This window comes from Triturus cristatus, chromosome 3_1, assembly GCF_964204655.1.
Source record: "Triturus cristatus chromosome 3_1, aTriCri1.1, whole genome shotgun sequence".
Taxonomy (NCBI): domain Eukaryota; kingdom Metazoa; phylum Chordata; class Amphibia; order Caudata; family Salamandridae; genus Triturus; species Triturus cristatus.
The window spans coordinates 745848110-745871614 of NC_140583.1; the positions used below are offsets into that span (position 1 = coordinate 745848110).

A 23505-nucleotide genomic window follows, 5' to 3' on the forward strand; every position below is an offset into this window, starting at 1 on the left:
ACACATCAGGGTGCGAAGGTGATAGGGCTGCATCACTGTGTGCCAATGACATGTCAGGAGACAGAGATGTGTGTGTCCAGGTTCTTGCACCACTCATCTGGTACAGGCTCAGTGGCACCAATGGCAAGATGAGGATCTGCAAGGCATGAAAGATCCAAGCTACGTCTCGCTGGTGTTCAGCCGTGGCAGCCATACTTCCAGGCTGCATCGGCTCCATGGTCTCCATTATCCTCCGCATCTGTGCCAACTTTGTGCTGTCATCGCTGGAGCCTGTCTGACTAGACAGTTTTTGTATCCGAGTAATGGCCCCAGCGAGGTCAGCCAAGGATTGTTGGTGAGCATGGTGCGAACAGTGGGTGTCCGTTAGGGACTGTAAGTGGTCCCTGATGGGACTCAGACACCCACGTATGGCATCAAGTTTGGCTGCCAAGAGTTCGAACCCCACCCGCAGCTGATCATCCATCTTCTCCTGGCACCCTAACACACGGCGTTAGAATTCCATGTGTTGGTCAGGGGGGTCCTGTGAGCCAGCCGTGGTGGTGTGAGCTTCCTGCTGTGTGGTCTGTGCAGGGTGTGGGGTCACCGCGATGCCCTGCTCCCGGAGGCTGTCCACGAGCCGTTGGAGGGTGTCAAGGCAAATGTGCAGGGTGTCCTCTTCTTCAACACTGTAGAGATGTGTGATCTGCTCTGCAGGAGGTGTTGATTGTCCCTCTGCAATGTAACAGGGAGATGCAGGTTAACAATGTGTTCCATGTATGTTGACGCATTGTAGATGTTTACATTCAGACTGCATGACAATGTACATTGTGGCTGTTTTGGTGAATCTGGCTATTTGATGGGAGACAGTCGACATTTCGAGTACATGACGGATGTGTGGTTGTACTCGTACATTATCATCTCACAGTGTCATGCAATTCCAGATGTGATTGGCCAGATTCTACACACGAGCGGCACCAGTTGTGTCCTCTGTCCTGTGGTGTGAGGGTTGCACTTTGTACCACATTGTCGTCAATGTTGATGTACTGTGATTGCTATGTGTGTGCGCTGCATTGTTGGCGAGTCACCCCTGCAGCTCTGATTTGGCGGCCCCTTATCCCTTTGAGTAGATGTGCCTTTGACTTGTGTGCTTTTCAGGTGCTGGGATGTTTGCGTCTTAGGTCATTTGTGCTCTTGGACAAATTTTGAACTCTTGTGCATTGTTTGTCTGCAGATGTGTTTTTGACGTCATGGGTTGTAGGTGCACGTGGATGTGTCAGAGTGTGACGTGCTCCTTTACGGATGTGGTCCACACTCAGCCACCTCAATGTCGTCTCGTGCACCATGTCATGTATTGTGACTGCAGCCATGCTATCTGTCATGCAGTGTCACTCTCATTGTCAGTGTAGCTCACAGAGCCGCTGCTTTTCTGGATTCAGCACATGTGCATGGGTAGGTTGTGGCATTGGTGATATGGAGGAGGGCCCATTGTGCACATTGTGGACGGGGGCCTACTTGGTGTTTCTATGTGTGCTGCAGTGTGCCAAGGGTATCAGGGACATGTTCCACACTCATTGTGGGTGTGCAGTGTGCTGCACATGATTGTGCATGTGTGCCATTGTGCCCATCTCCCTCCGTCCCCCCAGTCCCTGGTCGGTACTCACCCTGTTGCTGTTGGGTCAGGTCATATCAAGCTGTGTCCTGACCCCCAGCTCCTTGCACCGTCTCCACTCTGATGACTTCGGCCACCATTTCCTCCAGCTTATCCAGCTCCTCCTGTGGTGCAGGACTCCCACCTCCAGTCACCTTTGCTGCCTTCCTGTTGGCAGTGAGTTTCTCCTTGGTTTGGCTGTGCACTTCATGCCAGCGCCTCTTGACCTCCTCCATTGACCTCCTCGACACTCTGACTGCATTCACGTTGGTGACGATGGACTGCCATATTTCTGTTTGTGTTGCCAATGACGCAGTTGAGGTGACCAACAGTTGTTGGTAGTGTTCTATCACCTCCTTGACGATGATCCGGTCTTCCTGCGGACTGAACCACGTCTTCCCCTTCATCTTTTACTTGCCCTTCCACGAACACGGGGTTCCTGGCTGGTCCTCCGTGGGGCTTGTGGGGTTCGGATTGTCCTCTGCACTCGGTCGGGGTGCATCCATGGTGCTACGCAGTTTGAATGGGTTTTGGTGTGTTCTTTTTGTTGCTTTTATTGTGCATTTTCCCGCATGACGTGTGGGAACTGCAGGCCTGTGCTGGTGCCAAGGCCACGATCGGGTTACAAAAGGCATCAAGCCAAGTCTCGGTAATAAACAGAAGGTCTAGGCCATTATCTGTAAACAAGTCCGCCACATCCACATAGTGCTTTTTTAATGATCTAGCATTCATGAGACAAGCACTAATGATCTCAGGGTTAACTAAAACAGCGGGCCTAACCATCGCCGGAATAGTGGATGACATTTGTCTCCCCCAAGTTTAGACCAGCAGAGTGGCTCGCCCTGCGCACTGACGGGTGCAGACGGGCTTGCTGCGCGTTCGTCCAGCTGCCATTTAAATAGGGAGTGGCTAAGGTCGGCGTGCAGCGTGCAACACCTGGGACGCTGACCGCGAGCAGCGCGGTTCCCATCCAAGAAGGCGCCTGTCCCTCCAAACCTCACCCGAAAGCACCAAAGAGGCAAGAATGTTTACTCTATTAATCAACTTGCCGGAATCAGGCTGGGCAACACGTGAAGGGCATCCGCTGAGCCCTACAACTCCTCACCGCCATCCTTTAGCCCACTGAGCGCCGTGAGGGAAACGGCCGGCCACGCAACTCGGACTTCATTTCCCAGGTGCCCCGGTGGCAGAGGCGCACCTGGGACGTCGCAGCCTGCGCCCGGAGGCGCCTGCAAACACCGGAGCGCCGATAGCTCTGTGGGGGTCTCAACTTGCCGGAATCAGGCTGGGCAACACGTGAAGGGCATCTGCTGAGCCCTACAACTCCTCACCGCCATCCTTTAGCCCACCGAGCGCCGTGAGGGAAACGGCCGGCCACGCAACTCGGACTTCATTTCCCAGGTGCCCCGGTGGCAGAGGCGCACCTGGGACGTCGCAGCCTGTGCCCGGAGGCGCCTACAAACACCGGAACGCCTCCTGTCCCGCGGGACGTGCACAGGGAGCGCCCGGGGCTAAGCCCGGGCAAAGGGCGGGCCCTCTGTGGCCCTCAGAGGCCTGAGGAGACTGGTCTGGGCCATAGACTCGAGTCCTTTAGTGCCGGACTTCACTCGCAAAGTGAGACCTAATTTGTTTTATCCTGTTATTTGTGTATATTGCTACTCTTATTTATTTATTTTATTTTTTTTTCTTCTGCTTATTAGCCTAATCATACTAGTACATAATGTCTAAATCGAAAGTTGATAAACCCGCTCCTGTGTTAGGGACCATGGATAATTATTTGGTGAAAAAAGTGAACCTAATAAATAATGATCGTAGGGCCTCCCTGGGACTGGGGAGCACATTAGTGGTACAGGAAGATATGCCCCTGCGTATGGTTGACATAGATGGGGGCACTAACCTGGACATTAGAGATAGGGCTGAGATACCGGTTGTTGCCCAGGTGCATGCAGAGTCACAGGAAGACCTGCCGGATACCTCAATTGAGGAAATAGTGGCGGTACCACCAGCCCCAAGGCCGGTGCGATCCTGTAGGAAAACACAAATAAAATGGGGTGGGAAGCATAATTAAAAAAAACTAGACCCAATTCAGCCAGTTTGCAATGGCTTAAGATCCTCTACACCCGGCAGAAACAATGAGGGTGATGTTCATCTAAATCTTGAGCAATTTGCTCTACTGATTAACACTTTGGAAGTGAAGATAGAGGCTAAATTAGAGGAGATGCTAAGACCATTGACAACTAAGCTTGACATTTTGGCATTGGAAGTAGATAGACTAGGAGGTCTGTTAACTACACACTTGGCGTCAGCTACCACGGCCGGAGCTAAGGTTGTGGAAAAGGGGCAGGAAACTATGTTAGGAAATGCACAGCAGATTCCACAGCAAGTTGCTGTAGCAGTATCTGTTCCCCCTGTGACACCGGCCATACCTGCTCTGCCTACACATCCCACAATAGCTCCGGAGGGTAGACCTGATCTCATGCACATAAGGAAAAGCCGCTATCCTAACCTCCCACCTGATTGCGCACCGTATGTGGTGGTGCTGACAAATGTTCCATCTTGTGATGACCACTCAGCTTTATTATATGGGGAATCCCACGCCTCATTAAGAAATAAAACAGTTGCATGGCTTAGAAAAAACTGTGGCTTTCCAATTGCATATTCGGGCCAAATAATAGCAGTAATAAGGGTGAATTGGGTTGGACCGTCTAGAAAAACAAGTAGTGGGGATTACATTGTTGTCAATTTTAAGCATCCTCAGCATGTGGCAACAGTTTTACTAAGAGCATCCTCACTAATGTGCAATATAAACAGTATATGTGTTCACCCACTGGGCTATTTTTATGCACACCTGAGTAAAGACCCGCCTCCTCAAAGGAAAATTAGGCCAGCAAATCCAACTCAGACCCCTGCTTTGGATGCACCATTTGTGTACAATGTTGTTTATCAACGTGGGTATGGGCCTCCGGCAGAAACACAGAATAGATTTAATTTTGTTGGTTATTGTAGTAATGGGTTTAATGTGGATATACAGAATAGATATGATGTTCTGTCTGGCTTGGAGGCGTGCGACTGACGTGAGGCGTCTGTGGGTCAGGGTAATGTAATACCAGCTGAGACGGCACCCATTGAGATCACACAGGCTAAAGCAAGTTGTAATAATGTTATTTCTTGGAACATCGCGGGGCTGGCATCAAAGATGGCGGACGACAATTGGATTATGTATATTAAGCAATTTATGATCATCTGTTTGCAGGAGACCTGGCTACAGGATTGTGACTTTTTCCTTGAAGGGTACAAGGCTTTTTATGTTCCTGCAATAGCATCAAGTAGAGGCAGGCCTAAGGGGGGTTTGGTGACTTTTATTTCCGTCACACTCTCTTGTAAAATTCGTAGAATTTTAACAGCAAACTCTGGATTTATGGGTTTAGTACTGAATGGAGAAAATTGTCTGGCTGGTTTGGTGAACTTTTATAATGCTGTCAATGTTAACACAGGTCCTAACCAAATATCTGCACTAAATGTATTTATTAATTCTTCATTGAGGGAATGCCTCCATAACCTTATGATTATGGGAGATTTTAATGTTCATCCTTGTGGCGACCCCTTGTCGAAATGTTTAATGGATCTGCAGTGTGACCGCCTTGGCGGTTTGCATTTGGAACATACGTTGGAAGGGGAACTTTTTAATGATTTATTGAGCAGTTTAGATCTTTCTTTGGCTATGGCACTGAGGGATCCCATAAAAATGCTTTGATACCCCAACTTTTAAAGGTCATGGGAGGGGTACTTTCATTGACTACGTGTTACTCTCTTTGCCTATGCAGTCTTTTGTGGACTCTTTTACCATTGAACAAAGTGAATTCAGTGATCATAACCCACTCACTGTTCATTTGAAGGGTCCCTGGATAATTAAGGAAGATCGGAAATGTATTACTGGCAGGTTGAGCACAACCGATGGGAGACGGCGTCTTAGATGGTCAGTGATTACTCCTGACCTATTATACAAAAATATTAGGGATAACTGCACGGAGGATATTAAGAACTGCATTCAAGAAGGGGCAGACCCGTATTAGGTTCTTAGTGCTTTTCAAAGCTTGTCAGAGAAGGTGTCTGAGCTGATGATGGTCCCAGTAAAGAACACAAACAATGGGGGACCGAGATGGTTCAATCACGTTTGTTCCAAGGCGGCACGTAATCTAAGGATAGCCTTGGCAGCCAATCCTAGGATAAAAGCGAATGTAAAGTTGTGGCGCAAAGAATATATGTCTGCCATCGCCCTACGCAAGGATCTTTTAAGAGTGGAGGCCTGGGATGAGATTCGTGATCCCTCTACTGTAAAATGCAGCTCTAGATTCTGGGCGGAAGTAAAAAAAACATTTTTGGTCCAGGATCCGGGTGATGGTCTAGAATGCTGCATAAGAAAGAAAAAGTGGGAATCACATTTTAAATAATTGTATAGCTGTGTGGTGACTGAAAATGTTAACTTGCTCCCTGGCAATAGTGGTGGAATTATCACGTTTGATAGAGGCGAGGTTTTGGAGGGTATAGAGGGACTCACAGCCAGGAAAGCTCCTGGCCCTGATGGAATCCCACCAGACTTATATAAGTCTGAACCTAGCTTTTGGGCACCCATTTTAGAGTCGGTCTTTAACGCAGCTGCTGAAATTGGCTGTCCCCTATCATGGGGAGTCTCAACGATTGTCCCTGTTTTTAAGAAGGGGGATAGGGGCAGTCCTCTTTGTTATAGGCCAATTTCATTAATAGACTCTATGGTGAAAGTAGTGGGGAGAATTCTGCTGCAGAGACTGACAAACTGGGCGCTGGAAAATAACATCATGTCCATCTCCCAGTATGGCTTCTGCAGTGGACGTTCTACTATAACTCAGTGCCTTAATCTTTTCTTAATACTAAGTAAATACACTGTGGTTCAGAAGGGCACTGTCCATCTCGCCTTCATGGATCTGTCATCAGCCTTCGACTGTGTCAACAGGGGAAGGCTGTGGCAGTCCATGAGGGAGAAGGGTGTGGATAGTGGGATTGTTAATTTTCTGGTAGACCTACACAGTAACACCAGTGCAAATGTTAGGTATTCATCGGATCTGTGTACTACTGGTAACTTTGATATTAAGAAGGGTGTGCGCCAAGGTTGTATTCTCACCCCCTTCCTTTTTAATTTTTTATATTAATGAGTTAGATACCGTTTTGCAGAAGGTACAGGCCGACTGTCCTGGAGTTGGTAGGCGGGATATTCCTGTTCTTTTATACGCAGATGATGCGCTTTTAATCTCTAGAACCGAGAAGGGTCTCCAAGCTTTATTAAATGCTTTTAAATCGTTCATGACAGAAAGAGACCTAATGGTCAACAATTCTAAATCATTTATTATGCAAGTTGGCCTACAGCCAAGAAGGAACTTTGTATATAAATTAGATGATGTATCTATCCCCATTTCGAAATCGTTCTCGTATCTCGGGGTCCTATTTGATACCAAACTAAGTTGGGGCCCCCTCTTGGCCATAAAGAAAGGGGAACTGGCAAGGGTCAACGCTACCATTTTTAACTTTGCTTCAAAATTAGGGAAGAAGCCCAACAATGCCATGATGAAACTCTATAATGCAAAATCAGTGGCAACTGCTGTTTATGGCAGTGAATTATGGGGCTATGTGGCTGGAGAACAGCTACAGGTGGCTGAAAATGCCTTTATGAAGCGTCTTCTATGTGTTCCAATTGGCACATCTAATCTGGCAGTACATGAAGAATTGGGGGCACAATATTTATGTGACATTTTTTCCCTGCGCCCTTTGACCTGCTGGGTAAAACTGTGGTTAAACCAGGACATTCCATTAACCCGCTTGATTGTGAGAGATCTTGTGTCTCATGATAAGGCAATGTGCACCCCCTGGTTAAAATATCTGAAATCCTGTTTCTCTCGACTTGGTTGTCTGGAGTTGTTTGAAAAACCAAGCGGGATCGTAAAAGGGGATGTGGAGGCAATTAAGCGTGCTTTTTATATGGGGAGAAAGGTTCAACGAGAAGGAGAGGAGCTCCTGAAACCCAGTATTAGGAAATATGTCATGTTAAAAACATGCGAGACAATGGAGCCATATCTGACGGGCTCATTCAGCTCCCACGAGAAGTTCCTGCTGACAAGGTTCAGGTTAAATATCTTTCATCATCTGTTAATTAAACCTAAAACAGATATTTTTAACAAGGCTGCAGCTCCCTGTGGCTGCGACGGAAAGTCTCCACAGGATATGCTGCATTTTATATTTTTATGTAAATTTTATGAATACCCACGCAAACGCTATCTGGTTGCTCTTTTAAAGAAACTTAATTTTAATCAGATCAGACCAGCACTAATGTATTTACAACTTTTGTACAGTGATAGTGTTCTCCATGTAACTGAACTCTTAAAACTGTCATTTAAATTGAGAATCTGTATGGATCATTGAGGTTGCCTTTTTACTGTTTGACTGCCTCATCTACCTCAGGAACCTATTATATGGACTATACTATATTTTGCGCTATTTGCATCTTATTGATTATGAGTTCATTGTACGGTTTTGGTGAAATCCTTGCTTTTTTTTGTTGTTTTTTTTCGTACATGATTTATGGCACTATTTAACATTTGTTTTTAACTGTGATGTTTATATGCATACTTTTATGGTTTGAATCAAAATCGAAATAAAGTCTCTCTATCTATCTATCTATTAATCAAAAAATCTAAAAGAGTATCACAAGGTAGATCAGTGCAGCAATTCCCTATTTATTTAAAAAAGATTCCAAATACTGCAATTAGATGTAACATAACACCATTTAGCCGCAAATCCCGCTATTTCAACGATAAAAATGCTTTTTGCATAAAAAGGTGAGCCAAATCAATTAGCCTCTTGCCAAGCGCAGCGCGACCGAACTAACCCCCTTAAATAGGGTTTTGCCTAAGGTCGACTGCAGCATGCAACACCTGGGACGCTGACCGCGAGCAGCGCGGGTCCCGTCCAATATGGCGCCTGTCACTCCAAACCTCACCCGAAAGCGCCAGGGGCAAACTGAGTGCTGGAATGTGAGGCAGTGTGCGCCCACCCCCCTCCTATTTGGAACTGGAAAGTAGTAGCAATGAGAAAACTGAGCAGGGACAGTTGACCTATCATCGCTATTTACCTTGCACCATTTGTTTTCAATCAAGGTTCATAAGAATGCTGGGATGCTAGGAGGGTTTTCACACTTAGTCATATAGTTTCTGTACTCGATGCATTGCATTCGTCTTTCTCTTGTCTTCCTTTTGGAGAGGCTCATCCCTCAGCCCAACGCTGTTTAACATCTACATGGCACCACTCGCCCATGTCGCCCGACTGCACGACCTCAACATCATCGCCTACACCGATGACACCCAGCAGATCCTCTCCCTCACCAAAGACCCCCTCACCGCCAAAACCAACCTCCACGAAGGAATGAAGGCCGTCGCCGAATGGATGAGAAACAGCCGACTGAAGCTGAACTCGGACAAGATGGAGGTCCGCATCCTCGGACCCACGCCCTCGGCCTGGGACGACTCCTGGTGGCCGACTGCACTAGGAACAGCTCCAACACCCACCGACCACGCACGCAACCTAGGGGTCATCCTCGACTCGACCCTCTCCATGATGAAGCAGGTCAACGCCGTCTCTTCCTCCTGCTTCAACACCCTCTGCGTGCTCCGCAGGATCTACAATTGGATCCCCACCGAAATGAGAAGGACGGTCACCCAGGCCATCGTCAGCAGCAGACTGGACTACGGAAACGCCCTCTACGCAGGAGCCTCGGCCAAACTCCTGAAACGGCTCCAACGCATCCAGAACGCCTCTGCATGCCTGATCCTTGTTATCCCTCGCCGCAGCCACATCACACCCCACCTAAGAGACCTGCACTGGCTCCCCGTCAACAAGAGGATGACCTTCAAGCTCCTCGCCCACACACACAAAGCACTCCACAACACCAGACCAGCGTACCTCAACAGCCGACTCAGCTTCTACACCCCCACCTGCCAGCTTCGCTCCACCAACCTCGCCCTCGCCACTGTCCCCCGTATCCGAAGAGTGACTGCCGGCGGCAGATCATTCTCCAACCTAGCCGCCAAGACATGGAACACCCTCCCCATCCGTCTGCGGCAGACCCAGGACCTACTGACCTTCAGAAGGCTCCTCAAGACCTGGCTTTATGAACAGTAGCAGCATTCCCCCTCCCCTCAGCGCCTTGAGACCCTTACAGGTAAGTAGTGCGCTTAACAAATACTTGATTGATTGATTGATTGATTGGTTGATTGATTGATTGATTGATTGATTGATTAATTGATTAAAGGATTGGGTTAAAGCATGAACTACCTTTGTTAACACTAACTTCTTCCTCTGAAGGTTGCTATTTGATTGACACTGATTGACATGCTTGGGATACTCACTTTAAACCTGATTGAGCCCAAGGATGTCTTGACCTATTCCGGAGAAGACTATCCTCTTAATTTTGCTACAGAATATTTGAAGCCATTGTCCAGTAGGATGTCGAGTTCAGGCTCCTCAGAAAGTACAGCCTTGCAGATGATGTTGTTGTCACCTTCATGGCAGTACTGAGAAACGTTTCCGATGAAGGTACCACATTGTCTATCATGCAACCTAGATGGGGAAGGGACAGCCACTAGGCATGACCTGCAGTGCTGTTCTTCAGTTTTCTTTACTTCATTATCTTCCGAGTGGTCTATGAGTGTAGTGCTGACAGGGTGATATCATTCTTGTCCACATAGGAAAGAGAGAGCGACTGTGGCCTCTCTGTTGACAGGCAGGAAACACCCATATGAAAAACATGAGTTTCAGGGTAGCAGAAATGCACAACTTGATCAAGCATTTCAGCTTTGCTTCCAATAAAATAGCTAAGAAGCGATGAATTAAGGACACCGGGAGAAAGTCTAGCTCCTCCTCTCAAACTCTTCATCCTGAAAATGGAGCTCTTCTATCAGTATTCAGATGGTCCTAAGAATGATAGTGAAATCCCCTTTTGTGTTAGAAAATGCATTTCTTTCCGGTTCTCGCGGTAGGTATTAATCTGAACACAAATGCTAATACAAGTCCATGTGCCTTCCAGAGAATTAGGTTAATACCAAAAACCTTGTTCTTGGAAAAAGAGTAAGTGCTAATTTAAAGAAGCAGCTCACAAACCAAAAAAATAAGACAAAAGCTAAACCTCTGTAGGGGTTCAAATATATATGCATCACTTTGCTTAATGTGCATAATTACAAGATGAGGTATTTATTGATGTGGGGCTTCTGTTAATCTTGGTGCCATAGGAAGGGCGCCATGGTCCCTGATGCAAACAAGCACATTTGAAACTCCATCCTCTCGTTTTGTAGTAAAACAAATAGCCACTAATTGGGGTGAAGTGGACCCCTCACAAGCCCGAGCCCCGGTGCTACTGGAACTGCTCCACAATTGACAGCTACAACCTTGGTTATGTTCGGGTGGGGTCTGGGCGGCTTTGTCTTTGAACAAATGAAATCCCTTTTGGCATTCTGTGTTTCTTAGTTTTATTGTCACGCTTACTGGGGAACAATGATGGACTATCACACCACTTTGAGTGTCAGATGATGCTTATTTTAAAACTCAAGTTTTAATAGGTGTGCACATGTTGCACCTTGATCACCATCACGATAAGCAAAACCGGATTCCAGGTACACTATATGGTATCTTCACAAATGGCTATTGCCATTGTTTGCACACTACAGATACATTTTGCAGGAGCCAGAAATCATGGCAAGGCTGATTTTTCTAAATTACGATGTTGGTCCCGTACCACTGTCCATGACAGTGCTGGGAGTGATTACCTCCAAAAAATACTATTGGGTTGTGGGCAAGATGGCGAACGGGTAAGATACATCTCTCCATCTCTCCAACCCAAGCCGCCAGGCCCACACGTCTAAGCCACTGTATAGCAGGAACTGGGGGTATGATTTGCATGGCAGTTAACCCAACACCCCACTGGACACCTCCAGGTTGCAATTTGGGGTGCACTTGCCCCAAAACGCAGCAATAGGCCTGCATCGCCTGGACCGGACCTTATGCAGCATGGTACGGCCTGCTTGACATCCTGGATCCCCGACCTCCAGTTGCTCATCCCTAGTGGGCGTCAAGGCCTCACCGAGATGAGCTGGCTTGGATGTGGAGTCCCCTGCCTTGATCGGGGATCCACTGTAGAGGTACCATGTGTCAGGGTGCCCCCACTGACCCTGGGACTATCTGCAGGGGCCTGACTGATACCGGGGACCTGGTGGCCTCAAGAACCTCTCCGGAGCTGCCAGTGCTAGAGCCTGGACCAGTGGCCCTGTGCTGAAGGCACGATTGCTGCTGGATCTCTCCTTCCTCACTCTCCTTTGACAGACTTGCAGGCAAGCCTCGGAGGCCTGGATTGAACGGCCTTGAGGTGTGGCCTGCCCAACAAGATAGCTGGCCCGCCATCACTTCCCGAGATTACTGGCCCCTCCTTCCTGTGCCTCTGGACCCCTTTGTTTCAACAATCGAGTGTTGCAGCGTGTTGCTGGCTGGGACCTTATCCCCATACTGGGCTAGCTGATTGCTGTACAAGTCGATACGGCCCCCTCCACCTTTACAGATCAATAGAAGACCCATTGCTGGTGGGACTGGGGAGGACTGTAGCTGGGACTCTGTAGCTGATCCACTGTGGCTGGCGCTGCCATTGGGGGTTTCCGGGCGTCCCTCCCCAACTCCCTGGGCTGAACTGGCCACACGGACTACTGCTGCCAAGAGGGAGAGTCCATGAGTCGGCAGCTGTTAAGCCTCACCATACACAGATAAGTGCCTCCTACCATGCTGTGGTGCCACCTGCGGCCCCATTTTATGCCTTGCTAAGGACTCGAGCATTGGTCTGGCTTTGTGGGCTGCATGGCCTCACCTGAACGGAATTGATCAGGAGCCCCAGACTTGTTGCGGGTCAGGGTGGGCCTAATGTTACCTGTCTTCCTCACACCAGTGTCAATTGACCTGGCCGCCCTCAGAGTGGGCAGAGGTCTCTCGGGTCAGCACTACATTAGACGGGCAATCTGGCACTGGCCAGTAGCCTGGCAGCATTTACCAGCAGTGGTCCTGACGTGGGCCCGCACCAATCCTCAGGGTCTCCCTCTTTGGATCATTGGCTCCCAACCTCTCCTATTGCCTGTGCCTGGGCTATGACACTTAACTACCTACTTGCAGCCGAAGCGATCTCTTTGGCGCAACACAACTATGCACCCTTGCTAAAGTGACACTCTGATGCCTACAACGACATGGCCATGAATAAAGGGAAGAAGGATCGCTCTGAGAAAGAGATGTTACTCAAGTCCTCAAGTTCTCACACAGAAGACTCCTCCCCGGCCTCAGAGGCGACAACATCACTGGATGCCAACAACTCCGAGGCCCTTCTTACACCCTCATTCATAGAAGCCCTGTTTGCCTCTCTGTGGAAAGACCTTCAGACTATGAAAAAGATACTTTCTAATGATCTTCAAGAGGTGAAACGGGATGTGGATGCCCTAGGCGACAGTGGACACACTTGAAGAGCATGAATCGAGCCTGGATGAAGAGATTGAGCAACTCCAACAATAGATCCTGCGTCTACGCGATCAGCAACAAGATTTGCAGGCCACACCGAAGATTTGGAAAACCGCTCGTGCTGCAATAACATATGCATCAGCTGGATCAGAGGGCCTAAACATCACCTCCTTTTTAATGGACCTTTTCCACATGATTCTCGAAGTACCTCCTGATTTTGAAATTAAACTGGAACGTACTCACTGAGTGGGACCTAAGAGACCTGTACCCGCACCATCTGTGATTTCTCGCTTAAGGAACGCATCCTTCAGCTGGCCTGGGATAAAGGCCCAATACAGTTTCAAGGACACAAGCCAACTTTATACCAGGATGTGGCCTTATCAACTTTTCAAAACCACAGAGCATTCCGACCAATCACTTTCCACCTCCAATGCTTTGGAGTGTCCTACTTATGGGGCCACCACTTCCATCTGATCTTTCGTCTGAATGGGAAAATCCATCAACTTCAATCGCTTAAAGAGGTGTGTCAGTTACTGAACATAAAAGCTGATTCCCCACAGTAGTCTCCACCATCTTGACGAGAACGAACAGACTGCAAAGCTCATAAATGGAGATCCATCAAGCACTCACCCACAAAGCTCTGACGAGATTCAGAGACAATGGCCAAAGAACGACAGGCGGTCCTGGCATTGCTCACTGAAGACTCCACTGATCCAGTGCTGACCTGATATATGCCACGCTCCTTTGTCTTCGCTTTTTGTCTATGCTTCTATCCTTTACCTCTTTCCTGTCTTGCAGGGTGGGCGGTGGGCCCGGGTGGTCACGGAGAGCAGGGTGAGATGACCACTGTATTCCTCCTATTTCTTTTTTTTCCGTAGGGCACTTTGTCCAGAAAATTGACATTATTCAGGATGTTTTGTTATTGGTTAGTTTGTTTTCTACTAGGTGTTCAACTTCCTCCTACTCCTGGGTCCCTTCTAGCACTGATCTCTCCACAAATGACTCATTACGTGGCAACCTCTCTCTTGCTGCTGATGACACCTTGCACAACCAAGACCCAATTTTACCAGGCAGTTCCTCTGATGGCATTGGACCTTAAGATTATTACTCTTAATGTGAAGGGCCTCAATAACCCAATTTAGAACCGCGCTATACTTTCATACTTGGAGCACTCAGGCCCATATATGCCTCCTTCAAGAAATGCACCTTCTAATGGGTGACAACTCACAGACTTCAATCTAGAGTGTTTCCCCAACAATTCTTTTTGTCCCTTTCTGCTAAAATCGCTAGGTTGGCTCACCTTATTTCTATCACCTTCCCTGGGAAAGTGGATCCTAAGCAGGCCGAAGTTAAGGGGAGACTGCTCGTCTATTTGATAGGTTCACATAGCTTCACTTTGGGTACGGTGAAGGCCCCTAATGACAGACAAGAACATTTTCTTTGTCGTGCCACGACGGGGATGACTGGTTCGAATGACCAGTCATTGCTGATGGGGGAAGATCTTAAGCTAACCTTTGATAACAAATTATACCATTTGGCCCAACTTCAGGGACAGAGTGGGGCTCTCTCCCATGAGGGAAAGAAGTGGTTACAGGATAGGGGGCTGGTAGACATCTGGATGTCCCTCCATCCTCAAACAAGGGACTATACCTGCTATTCCCATGCACATAAGGCATACACTAGGATAGATTATTTTCTGGGCACCTCAGGGATCGTATCCAAAACTAAATCATCCGAGATAGTACCTCACTCACTGTCAGATCACGCAGCAGTGACTTTCTCCTTAACCATTCGCCCGACCTGCTCACCCCTCAAAACCTAGCGTCTACGGGAAACGTTACTACATCGCCCTGAAGTTGCACAGCAAATCACCAAATCGTTAAAGGACTTCCCACCCATTAATGAGAAGCCTGAGACCACCATTACCAACCTTTGGGAAACTCTGAAGGTGGTCATCAGGGGTGAATTTATTGCAGTCTCCTCAGTGGATAATAAAATCCACAGATATAAGTGAGACCATCTCTCTGGACAGGTCCAGGAACTGGAGCATATCCATAAAAGGACTAGTTCTCCCCAGGTTTGGCGAAAACAATAGGCCACACATTCCCAACTATCTGGCCTCGATCTAGACAGGGCAGAGCATGCTGCAATTCATCTGTGCCACACCTCACATGTTTGGGGAGATAGATATGGGCGCCTGTTAGCCAACAGGTTGCGCATCCAGTGACAAATGATGGGAGCCTCAACCATGCCCGACTCAGTGGTGTGGAACAGAGGGATGACCCACACATAGCTGAGTCATTCTGTCAATTCTATACAGACCTCTATGCAGCTCAGGAGCTCCCATTAGACTCCCCACCACCCTATATGCATGGAGCCTCTACCTCTAGACTAACGCAGGAGCAGGTTGCAGACTTGGATCGCTCGCTCCCCATCAAGAAGGTGGTCTCTGCTCGTCAAAAAACCACTTAAATCCCCAGGCCCAAATGGTTTTCCAGCACTTTTCTATAAGACATTCTGCCCCATCATAGCTCCCATCCTTACCAGGGTATTCAATGCAATAGGAGACCCTGCCACACTCCTGTCATCAATGCTAAGAGCCTCCATTGTGGTTATTCAAAAACTGGGTGACGATAGGCAAAATTGTGCTTCGTACAGGACAATAACTCTATTTAACATCGTCCTTAAACTGTTTACCGGGATCCTGGCTGCTCGCCTGACTCCACTGTTACCAGAGCTGATAGACCCAGATCAAGGAGGGTTTGTGCCCATCTGCCAAGGTAGCGACAATACAAAAAGGGTGCTCCATGTTATTGCTAAAGTGCAGTGATTTGACACGGTGCACATGCTATTAACAATCGACGTTGAAAAAGTGTTCAACATGGTCCATTGGCCAGACATGGAGGCAACTCTTCAGCACTTTGGTTTTGGGGACCTATTCTGCAAGTGGATTCCTAGCAGCTACACAGAGCCATCGGCAACTGTTCGCGTGAACAGACATTCTTCAGACCCATGCTCAATCTGCAGGGGCAAGAGACAAGGCTGTCTGCTCTCCCCCCTACTGATCACTCTCTACATGGAGCCAATGGCTCAAAGAGTTTGAGATAATATTCTTATATCCCATGTCTGCTTTGGAGGGGAGAAACATACCATCAGTCTCTATGAGGACGATGTGGTAGCTACCCTGGAGGATCTCTTAGTCTCTGTCCTAGCTTTCCTAGCCGAGCTTGAGACATTCGCTCAGGCAGCGGGCTTAAAGGTAAATATACACAAGTGTCAACCTCTTGCCTCAAACCCCTACGCTGCTTGAGCTACAGCACTCCTACCCCATACAATGGGCCTCCACATTGGGTCCCTATGTCGGGCTTCAGCTTACGCTTAAAACCCAGAGGACCGTATCCCTTAACTATAAAATTCTACTCCAGCAGATACAGTCGGGCCTGCGTCGATGGAGGCCAGGCGGTCTCTCATGGCTAGGCTGTATAGCGGAGGTGAAGATGACTATTTTGCTGAACACATTGTTTCTCTTTCAGGTGCTCCCGCCATAGCCCCCTACAGGGATATTTTGTCTCTTCAACAAGAGATCAACTGCTTTGTATCGGCAGATAAACAGGCCTGGATGAATAGGGATCTAATTTACAGACCCCCAGGTGAGGGAAGATAGGGCATACTGTACTTTCCCTGGAACTACCAAGCTGTGCAACTTAGGGCTCTTGTGAAGTGGTCCCGCTCTGAATCAGAAAATCACTGGCTTTTCATGGACAGAGCGTTAGCGGCCAGTCCCAATGGAGCCTTCCCTTTCTCTACAAATCGTCAGGCCTGAAAAGCTTGTATCTATCCCCCATTACTAGGGCCCCCATCGCTGCGTGGGACAGAGTGCCCATACGGGAGGGATTCATGTACTTTCCCTCGCCCTTGAACACCTATTGTAGGCAACCCTGACTTTACTTCTGGCCTCGATCCTGTGGCCTGTAGACACTGGGGACAGGAGGGTTGTAGATCTATTGGCCATTTCTTTGATGAGAAGGGGACTTTGTTATTCGAGGACCTCTGCTTGGGGCATAGCTTACCTGAAATGGAACACGTCTGTTACAACCAGACCTGCCACTGGGTGATGCACCCTTCGATATGCCCTCATGCACAATGACACCTCACCCCTTTTGAAAAACAGAGGCTCTCTAAAACATTGGAAGCTCGTCTTATAACAGAACTGTATGGCCTCCTTTGCTCTCCCATATCCCACCACAGATCCCCGAGTCAGAAATGCTGGGAGCTTGATTAAGGCCGCACACTTACATAGCGGGAATGGGAGGACATTTACTACCACACAAAATACAGACCCCGAAATGTAGCTGGCACTGAAATTGCACCAACCTAGTAACCTATTAGTATCTTACCCCTCCCGGCTACACAAATGAAATCCCACCTGTAGGCCTGAGTGTTGGTGTGACTGTGGCTCACTATGCACACTAACACACTTATTATAGGACTGCCCTAAACACACAGCTTACTGGGCGCAGGTACTGGAAGATTTAGATGGCCATCTAAATGCACAATTACCCTGCTTCCCAGCCTATACTGTTTTTAGGTCTACGCAATGCGATTACCTTCCCACTTAAATCCCGTAGGGGGAGGCAGATTGGTCTAGCATTGGGGGCAATCAAATTTGATAACGAAGGTTTACGACGCTGTACTGCCCTGTATTGCTCTGATTTTGTGAAATAATAAAGACATTTAAACCATAAAAAATACTGTCACCATGTATCTGTAAAATTATCAAAATGTCATCAATAAACATGGGTAAAAAGGTGGGGCGGAGTAATAATGGAAAATAAATCGATTCTTCAATTGTAAGGTAATTAATTTGAAGATCTCAGTATCCCACCGCCTACCACCTGCAGGACAAACCTTACCATGGATACTGCCTAATCCTTGCTGTGAGTCATCACGCTCTCCATCACGACTCTACTATTGTCCTGCATTACCTCCTTAAAGCTTCCTACTTCAAGACTTTTCAAAACTAAGCTGTCATACTTGTCTCTGATTGGAACGCCTTAAGAATTTCACTGGCATCCTGTAGATTTGAAATAACATTAAAGCGCGTCCTGCTCAGGAAAAAAGCCTTACATGACAAGAGCTCCTCACATTTAAATTCCCATTGCAGTGGAAAGAAAAATACAAGGGAAGTGGCATTAAATTCTTTCCACCCATTCTCAACAAGAATAGGCTATGAGATTGAAGATTTCTTACAAGCTCGATCTTGTGGAACTTTGCCCTATTTAGGAGAGCAGAGAAATATGCTTTCCGATTTGTAAAAAGGTAAAATCTCAGAATGAATTATCATGTACTTTGTGCTTTCTCTAAAGCATCATCTTCACCTCATCTGACCTGGGGCATGATGCAAAAGGATATGTCCCTTCTGCAAAGATTTCACCTATACTGGCAAATTTACGGGTACATCATTGTTCTTTTAAATATTGAGGCTAAGACTATCGAGATACAAGAAAATTGAAAGGTAAATGAATATAGAGGACATTTAGATTTACTATTCTTAACTCTACATCTACATAGCTTGAAGATATATATAAATATCAGCAAATCTCAGAGGCGAAGCGCACTGCTGAGGCTCAAAGAACGTGTGAGCGGTGCAAGTCCAAAGCTGCCGGCACATCACCGGCAGTGTCATCACATGTCTCCCTGACATGTGACAAGACGTTCCAAGTCCGAATTGGACTACTTGGCTATTTTCAAATGCACAGAGCCCGGTCAAACAATCAATGAGATGCCATGGTCTTCATTGACAATGATGGATGAACATCATCATCATATCGCCAATGTACAATGAAGTTAGGTTTATTAAATCTATACTTACCTTTCAATATTTTGGATTTGATATTTAGACCTCAATACTTGTACAACTCGATATTCCAGCTTCAATATTCAGGGGGCATACCCAGCTATATCGTGTATGCAAAGGCACACAGATGATCATGGCCCCCTAAAGGTGATGACTGCATGTAGGAGGCTTTTATATTCCTCCATTTTGCCCCTCTGTTTCCCTCTATCTCACCTTCAATTAACCCTTCCACCATCTGACCTTTTAATGATGTGTTAGGGACTGTCAAATCCTGGCAGCATTTTAAATGGTAAAAAGAATATATTAAGGAGTCTGGGGATTTTTTGGGCAGTGCTAGAGAATTGCCTGATGCAAAGAGTAGGAGGTAAAATGAATAGTAACAAACATCTGGTTTGTGTTGTCTGGTAAGTGTTGTGATTTATTTCATGCGGCAGGGGTTCATCAATAGAACACAGAGGACAATTTGAGTGTAGAGTCTAAACAAGTTTGTTTGATGCGATAGCCTCACTGTTAAGAATGGGGCATTTATGCAGGTTGTAAGAGTCTGTGTTACTTTTACAGCTATGACGACTTCTCACAATGGGCAAGTGTGCAGCACATGGGGCAACTTTCACTTCAAGACTTTTGATGGGGATATCTTTCGCTTCCCGGGAACATGCAACTATGTCTACTCATCTCACTGCAAAAGCCACTACGAGGACTTCAATATCCAGATCAGACGCTCACTGGTGAACAAAGTCCCCACCATCATCGACATCAGCATGAAGATTGATGGTGTGGTCATTGAAATGGATAACAGCTCAATTGTGGTGGACGGAAAGCTGTAAGTTTACAATGTGGTGCTGTGCTCTTCCAGAATAGTAGCATCTTGTGGCTTCTGCAGCGTGGTTACTGTGGCATTAGCACTTAATAGCAATGAAGTATCAATAATATAGCATGAATTGTGATGTCAAATATTCTACATGAAAAATGTAATGCGGGTCTAAGACACTATATGCATTTATGTTCCAGAGTCCCTTTTATCAAATCTAATACAAAAGAATACTGCTGCTTGGTCAGTGTGTGCTTTGGTTCCAACATGGGAGACTCTCTCTTCCTTTGGTTAGAGCTCTGGGCACATCCCTGGGGTCTGTCTAGGAAAATAAGGAACTTCCCCTGCAGAACTAGTTCTGGGACATGGTTTCCCCCTGCTGGCATTGGAGCCACTCTGGCTACTTAGAAAATGGCAGGGGCAGGCCTAATTGTAAGTTATATTTGCCTGTGACAGGGGCTGCCCCTTTGAAGCTTGCAAAGCTGGTGGCCATATCACCCCAGACCATCCTGTGAGGAGGAGGTCACTCCTCCTCCCATCCATGGCCATTGTGTTCCCTTTCCTAAGAGCAATTCACACATTCCAGCAAGGTGCCGTGTAACAGTTGGGAATTATCTCAGAGAGGGCTACTAGAGATTTTAGGTAGGAAAATGCCGACTTTCTAAAAGTAGCATTTCCATAATAGTAATTTAAAACCCATCATATTGGACTTTATATTTCTATTATTTTAGTCCTTTAATCACAAGTCTAGTATTCCCAATCCGAAGTTATACATTGCAATGTGTTATAATGTAACTCACTGCTTTTACATGGGAGAGCTAACCATGCCAACGTAAAAAACGACTCTGGCGATTGTGTTACTGTCAGCACATATTAAACTTAAGAACACATGTTCAAATTTTTAAATACCATGCACCCTGCTCTATAGGGACTTAGGGCCTACCTATTGGGTGAAATACCAGTATTAAAAAGGATGGTTTTGGTCTGACAAAAGGTGTATTTTCCTTGGTTGAATTGGCAGCTTTAAAACTGCCATGCTAAGCTGCAGTGTAGACCTAGAGTCATGTTTTCACTTTCTCACTGTAGTTGTGATACAATCTGTGCTGCAGTCCCCTAGTGACATTTAAATTACAGGCCCTAGGTGCACATAGTACCATATACTAGGGACCCATGGGTAAGTTAAATATGCCAATCAGGTGTCAGTCAATTGCACATATACTTTAGGGGTTAGAGCATATACACTGGGCACTGGAAGACAGCTACCCAGTGTTCAGAGTCAGTAAACCAGCAATCAATCTAGCAGAAAGTGGGGATAAAAAGTGGCTGTGTATAAGTGTTGGACCTGGCCCTTTTGCAGGGTTATTTTGCCTTGTTGCTCCTATTTCTTCTTACCTGTTTTTGTTGGCTATTGGACTTTGGGGGCTCTACCACTGCTAACTACTAGTAAAGTGCATATGCTCTCTGTCTAAATTGTATTGGTGATTGGTTTATCCATGATTGGCATATTTGACTTAATATATGTCCCTAGTAAGTGCATCAGGTGTGCCCAGGGCCTGTAAATTAAATACTACTAGTGGGCCTGCAGCACTGATTGTGCCACCCACATGAGTAGCCCTGCAAACCTATCACAGACCTGCAGTGTCTGTGTGGGCAGCAGTTTTAAACTGCCATATCGACCTGGTCAGTGCATCCACCTGCCAGGCCCAAACCTTCCCTTTGACTACATGTAAGTCACCCCTAAGTTAGGCCCAAGGCAGCCCCATGGGCAAGGTGCAGTGCATTCAAAAGGTAGAATATGTACTGGTGTGTTTTACATGTCCTAATAGTGAAATACTGCTAATTTGGGTTTTCACTATTGCAGGGACTATCTCTCCCTTAGGATAACATGGGGATTGCCTTGAACTATCTTTTACATGTTATTTTCCATTGGGAGCTGATAGGGATTTAGAGTTTGGAGTCTCTTAACTCACAATTTTGAAAAAACATCTTTCAGTGAAGATGATTTTTTAATTGAGTGTTTGAAAATACCATTATTAGAGAGTGTGCATTTTCTTTCTTAACCATTGAGTGCCTCTGCCTGAATGTAGAATCCACGAATGGGTGAGGATGACAGTTGGGCTCTTGTGCATTCATTCTAGACAGTTATATAAAGGAAGCTGAGGTGTGTCTTGCATATCCTGATGGGCTAACACCAGGCTGATGAACCTTTCTGAGCCAGAGTGATGGGAGGAGTTGTCACTGGCACCTGAATGTCCTCACATAAAGCTGTCTCCATCCCCCTGTAATGTGTCTGGAGACAGGTCAGGGAAAGACAGGGTCTTGTGCACTACGCTGACATTCTCAAATCAGAACACTTCTGGACTAAAGGACATTCTGCCAGGAAAATGAGCTAGATGCTGTAAGAGGGACTGACACACTGCTGTTGCTTTGCTGTGCTGGCCTTCTGCTTGCTGCTTCTGTCCAGGAAGTGAAAGGACTGGACTTTGCTTTCTACATACGGCTTCCAAGGTTCGCCGAAAGCTTGTGCATGCTTGCCTCCTGTTAAGACGTTTCAGGGCCAACAAAGACCTCACCTATGAGTACCTGGGCTCCTCTCCTGAGAGCCCTGAGTGGTGCCAAATCCAGTTCCTGGGCCATTGGAAGTTAATATGGTGAGAATATCCACGCATCGACTCGCTGCGCCTGTTTTCTCGATGCCTCACCGCTGAGCGGCTGAAGAATCAATGCAGCACCTGTAGTGCAGCCAAAGAATCAAAGCATTGCCTGCCTTGCAGATGAAGGATTGCCGCATCGTGAGTCTCAAGCACTGTGTCACAGACATCCAAGGCACCCCACTCTGACTCTGACGCAGTCCCTGCACGGCGGCTGTAAAATAGATGCATTGCCTGTTTCGCGGCTTTGGAAATTGCCACAGCACCTGCATTGCCACATCAATGCAGTACATCTGGATTTTCTATGCCGCCTCCTTATCGATGCTGGGTCACAGTTAGGAACCATGTTGTGTGTTCGGAAACCAACACATCAGCTCCCCTCACAGTAAGGAATCGATGCAACACTTCCCTTGCCTAGCATTAAGGAACTGATGCCTCACTTCACCTAGGATTAGGGATTCAGTTCATTGCTCTTGTTCTGCAATGCTCACCTCCCCTGTGCCTGTTTACAGCTTTGATTTTGAGACATCTAAGATACATTGTGCGAAAACAACCGCACCCATAGTTTTCTATGGACTGAACTAACGTAACCTTTTAAAAGGGATATATTTGCTTGTGTATGTTGGATTTTGGTCATTTTGATCTTGTTTTATTCAGATAAACATTCGCTATTTTTCTAAACTGGTGTGGACTAATTTTATAGTATTTTCACTGTGTTACTCTGTTTGTATGCACAAATGCTCTACAATCTTTTTCTGAGATGTTCATGTCAAGCTACCAAGTTGGTGAGCAGGAGTTATCTTAGCTGTGAGACTCCCTTACCCTGACTAGAGAGAGGGTCCCCACTTCGAAAGGGTGCAGACCACTGCCAACTAGAGACCCCATTTCTAACAGAAAGATATTGGGTTACTGGTTGAGGAGGGTAAAACCCTTCTCAAGCAGCAAACACAATTCTTCTCAGGGTGATGTCACAATCAAACCCTAAATTAACCTG

The 23505-nt window shown here is 46.8% G+C and overlaps 1 protein-coding gene across 1 annotated transcript in view; it reads left to right on the forward strand.

Annotated features, from left to right (window-relative positions):
• Nucleotides 1-23505, forward strand: part of LOC146860908 (uncharacterized) — an 850962-nt gene that overhangs the window by 86847 nt on the left and 740610 nt on the right. The window contains exon 3 of the mRNA XM_085644903.1: nt 19611-19872. Coding sequence (XP_085501029.1) covers nt 19611-19872 — 262 coding nt within the window. The remainder of the gene's footprint in view (nt 1-19610; nt 19873-23505) is intronic.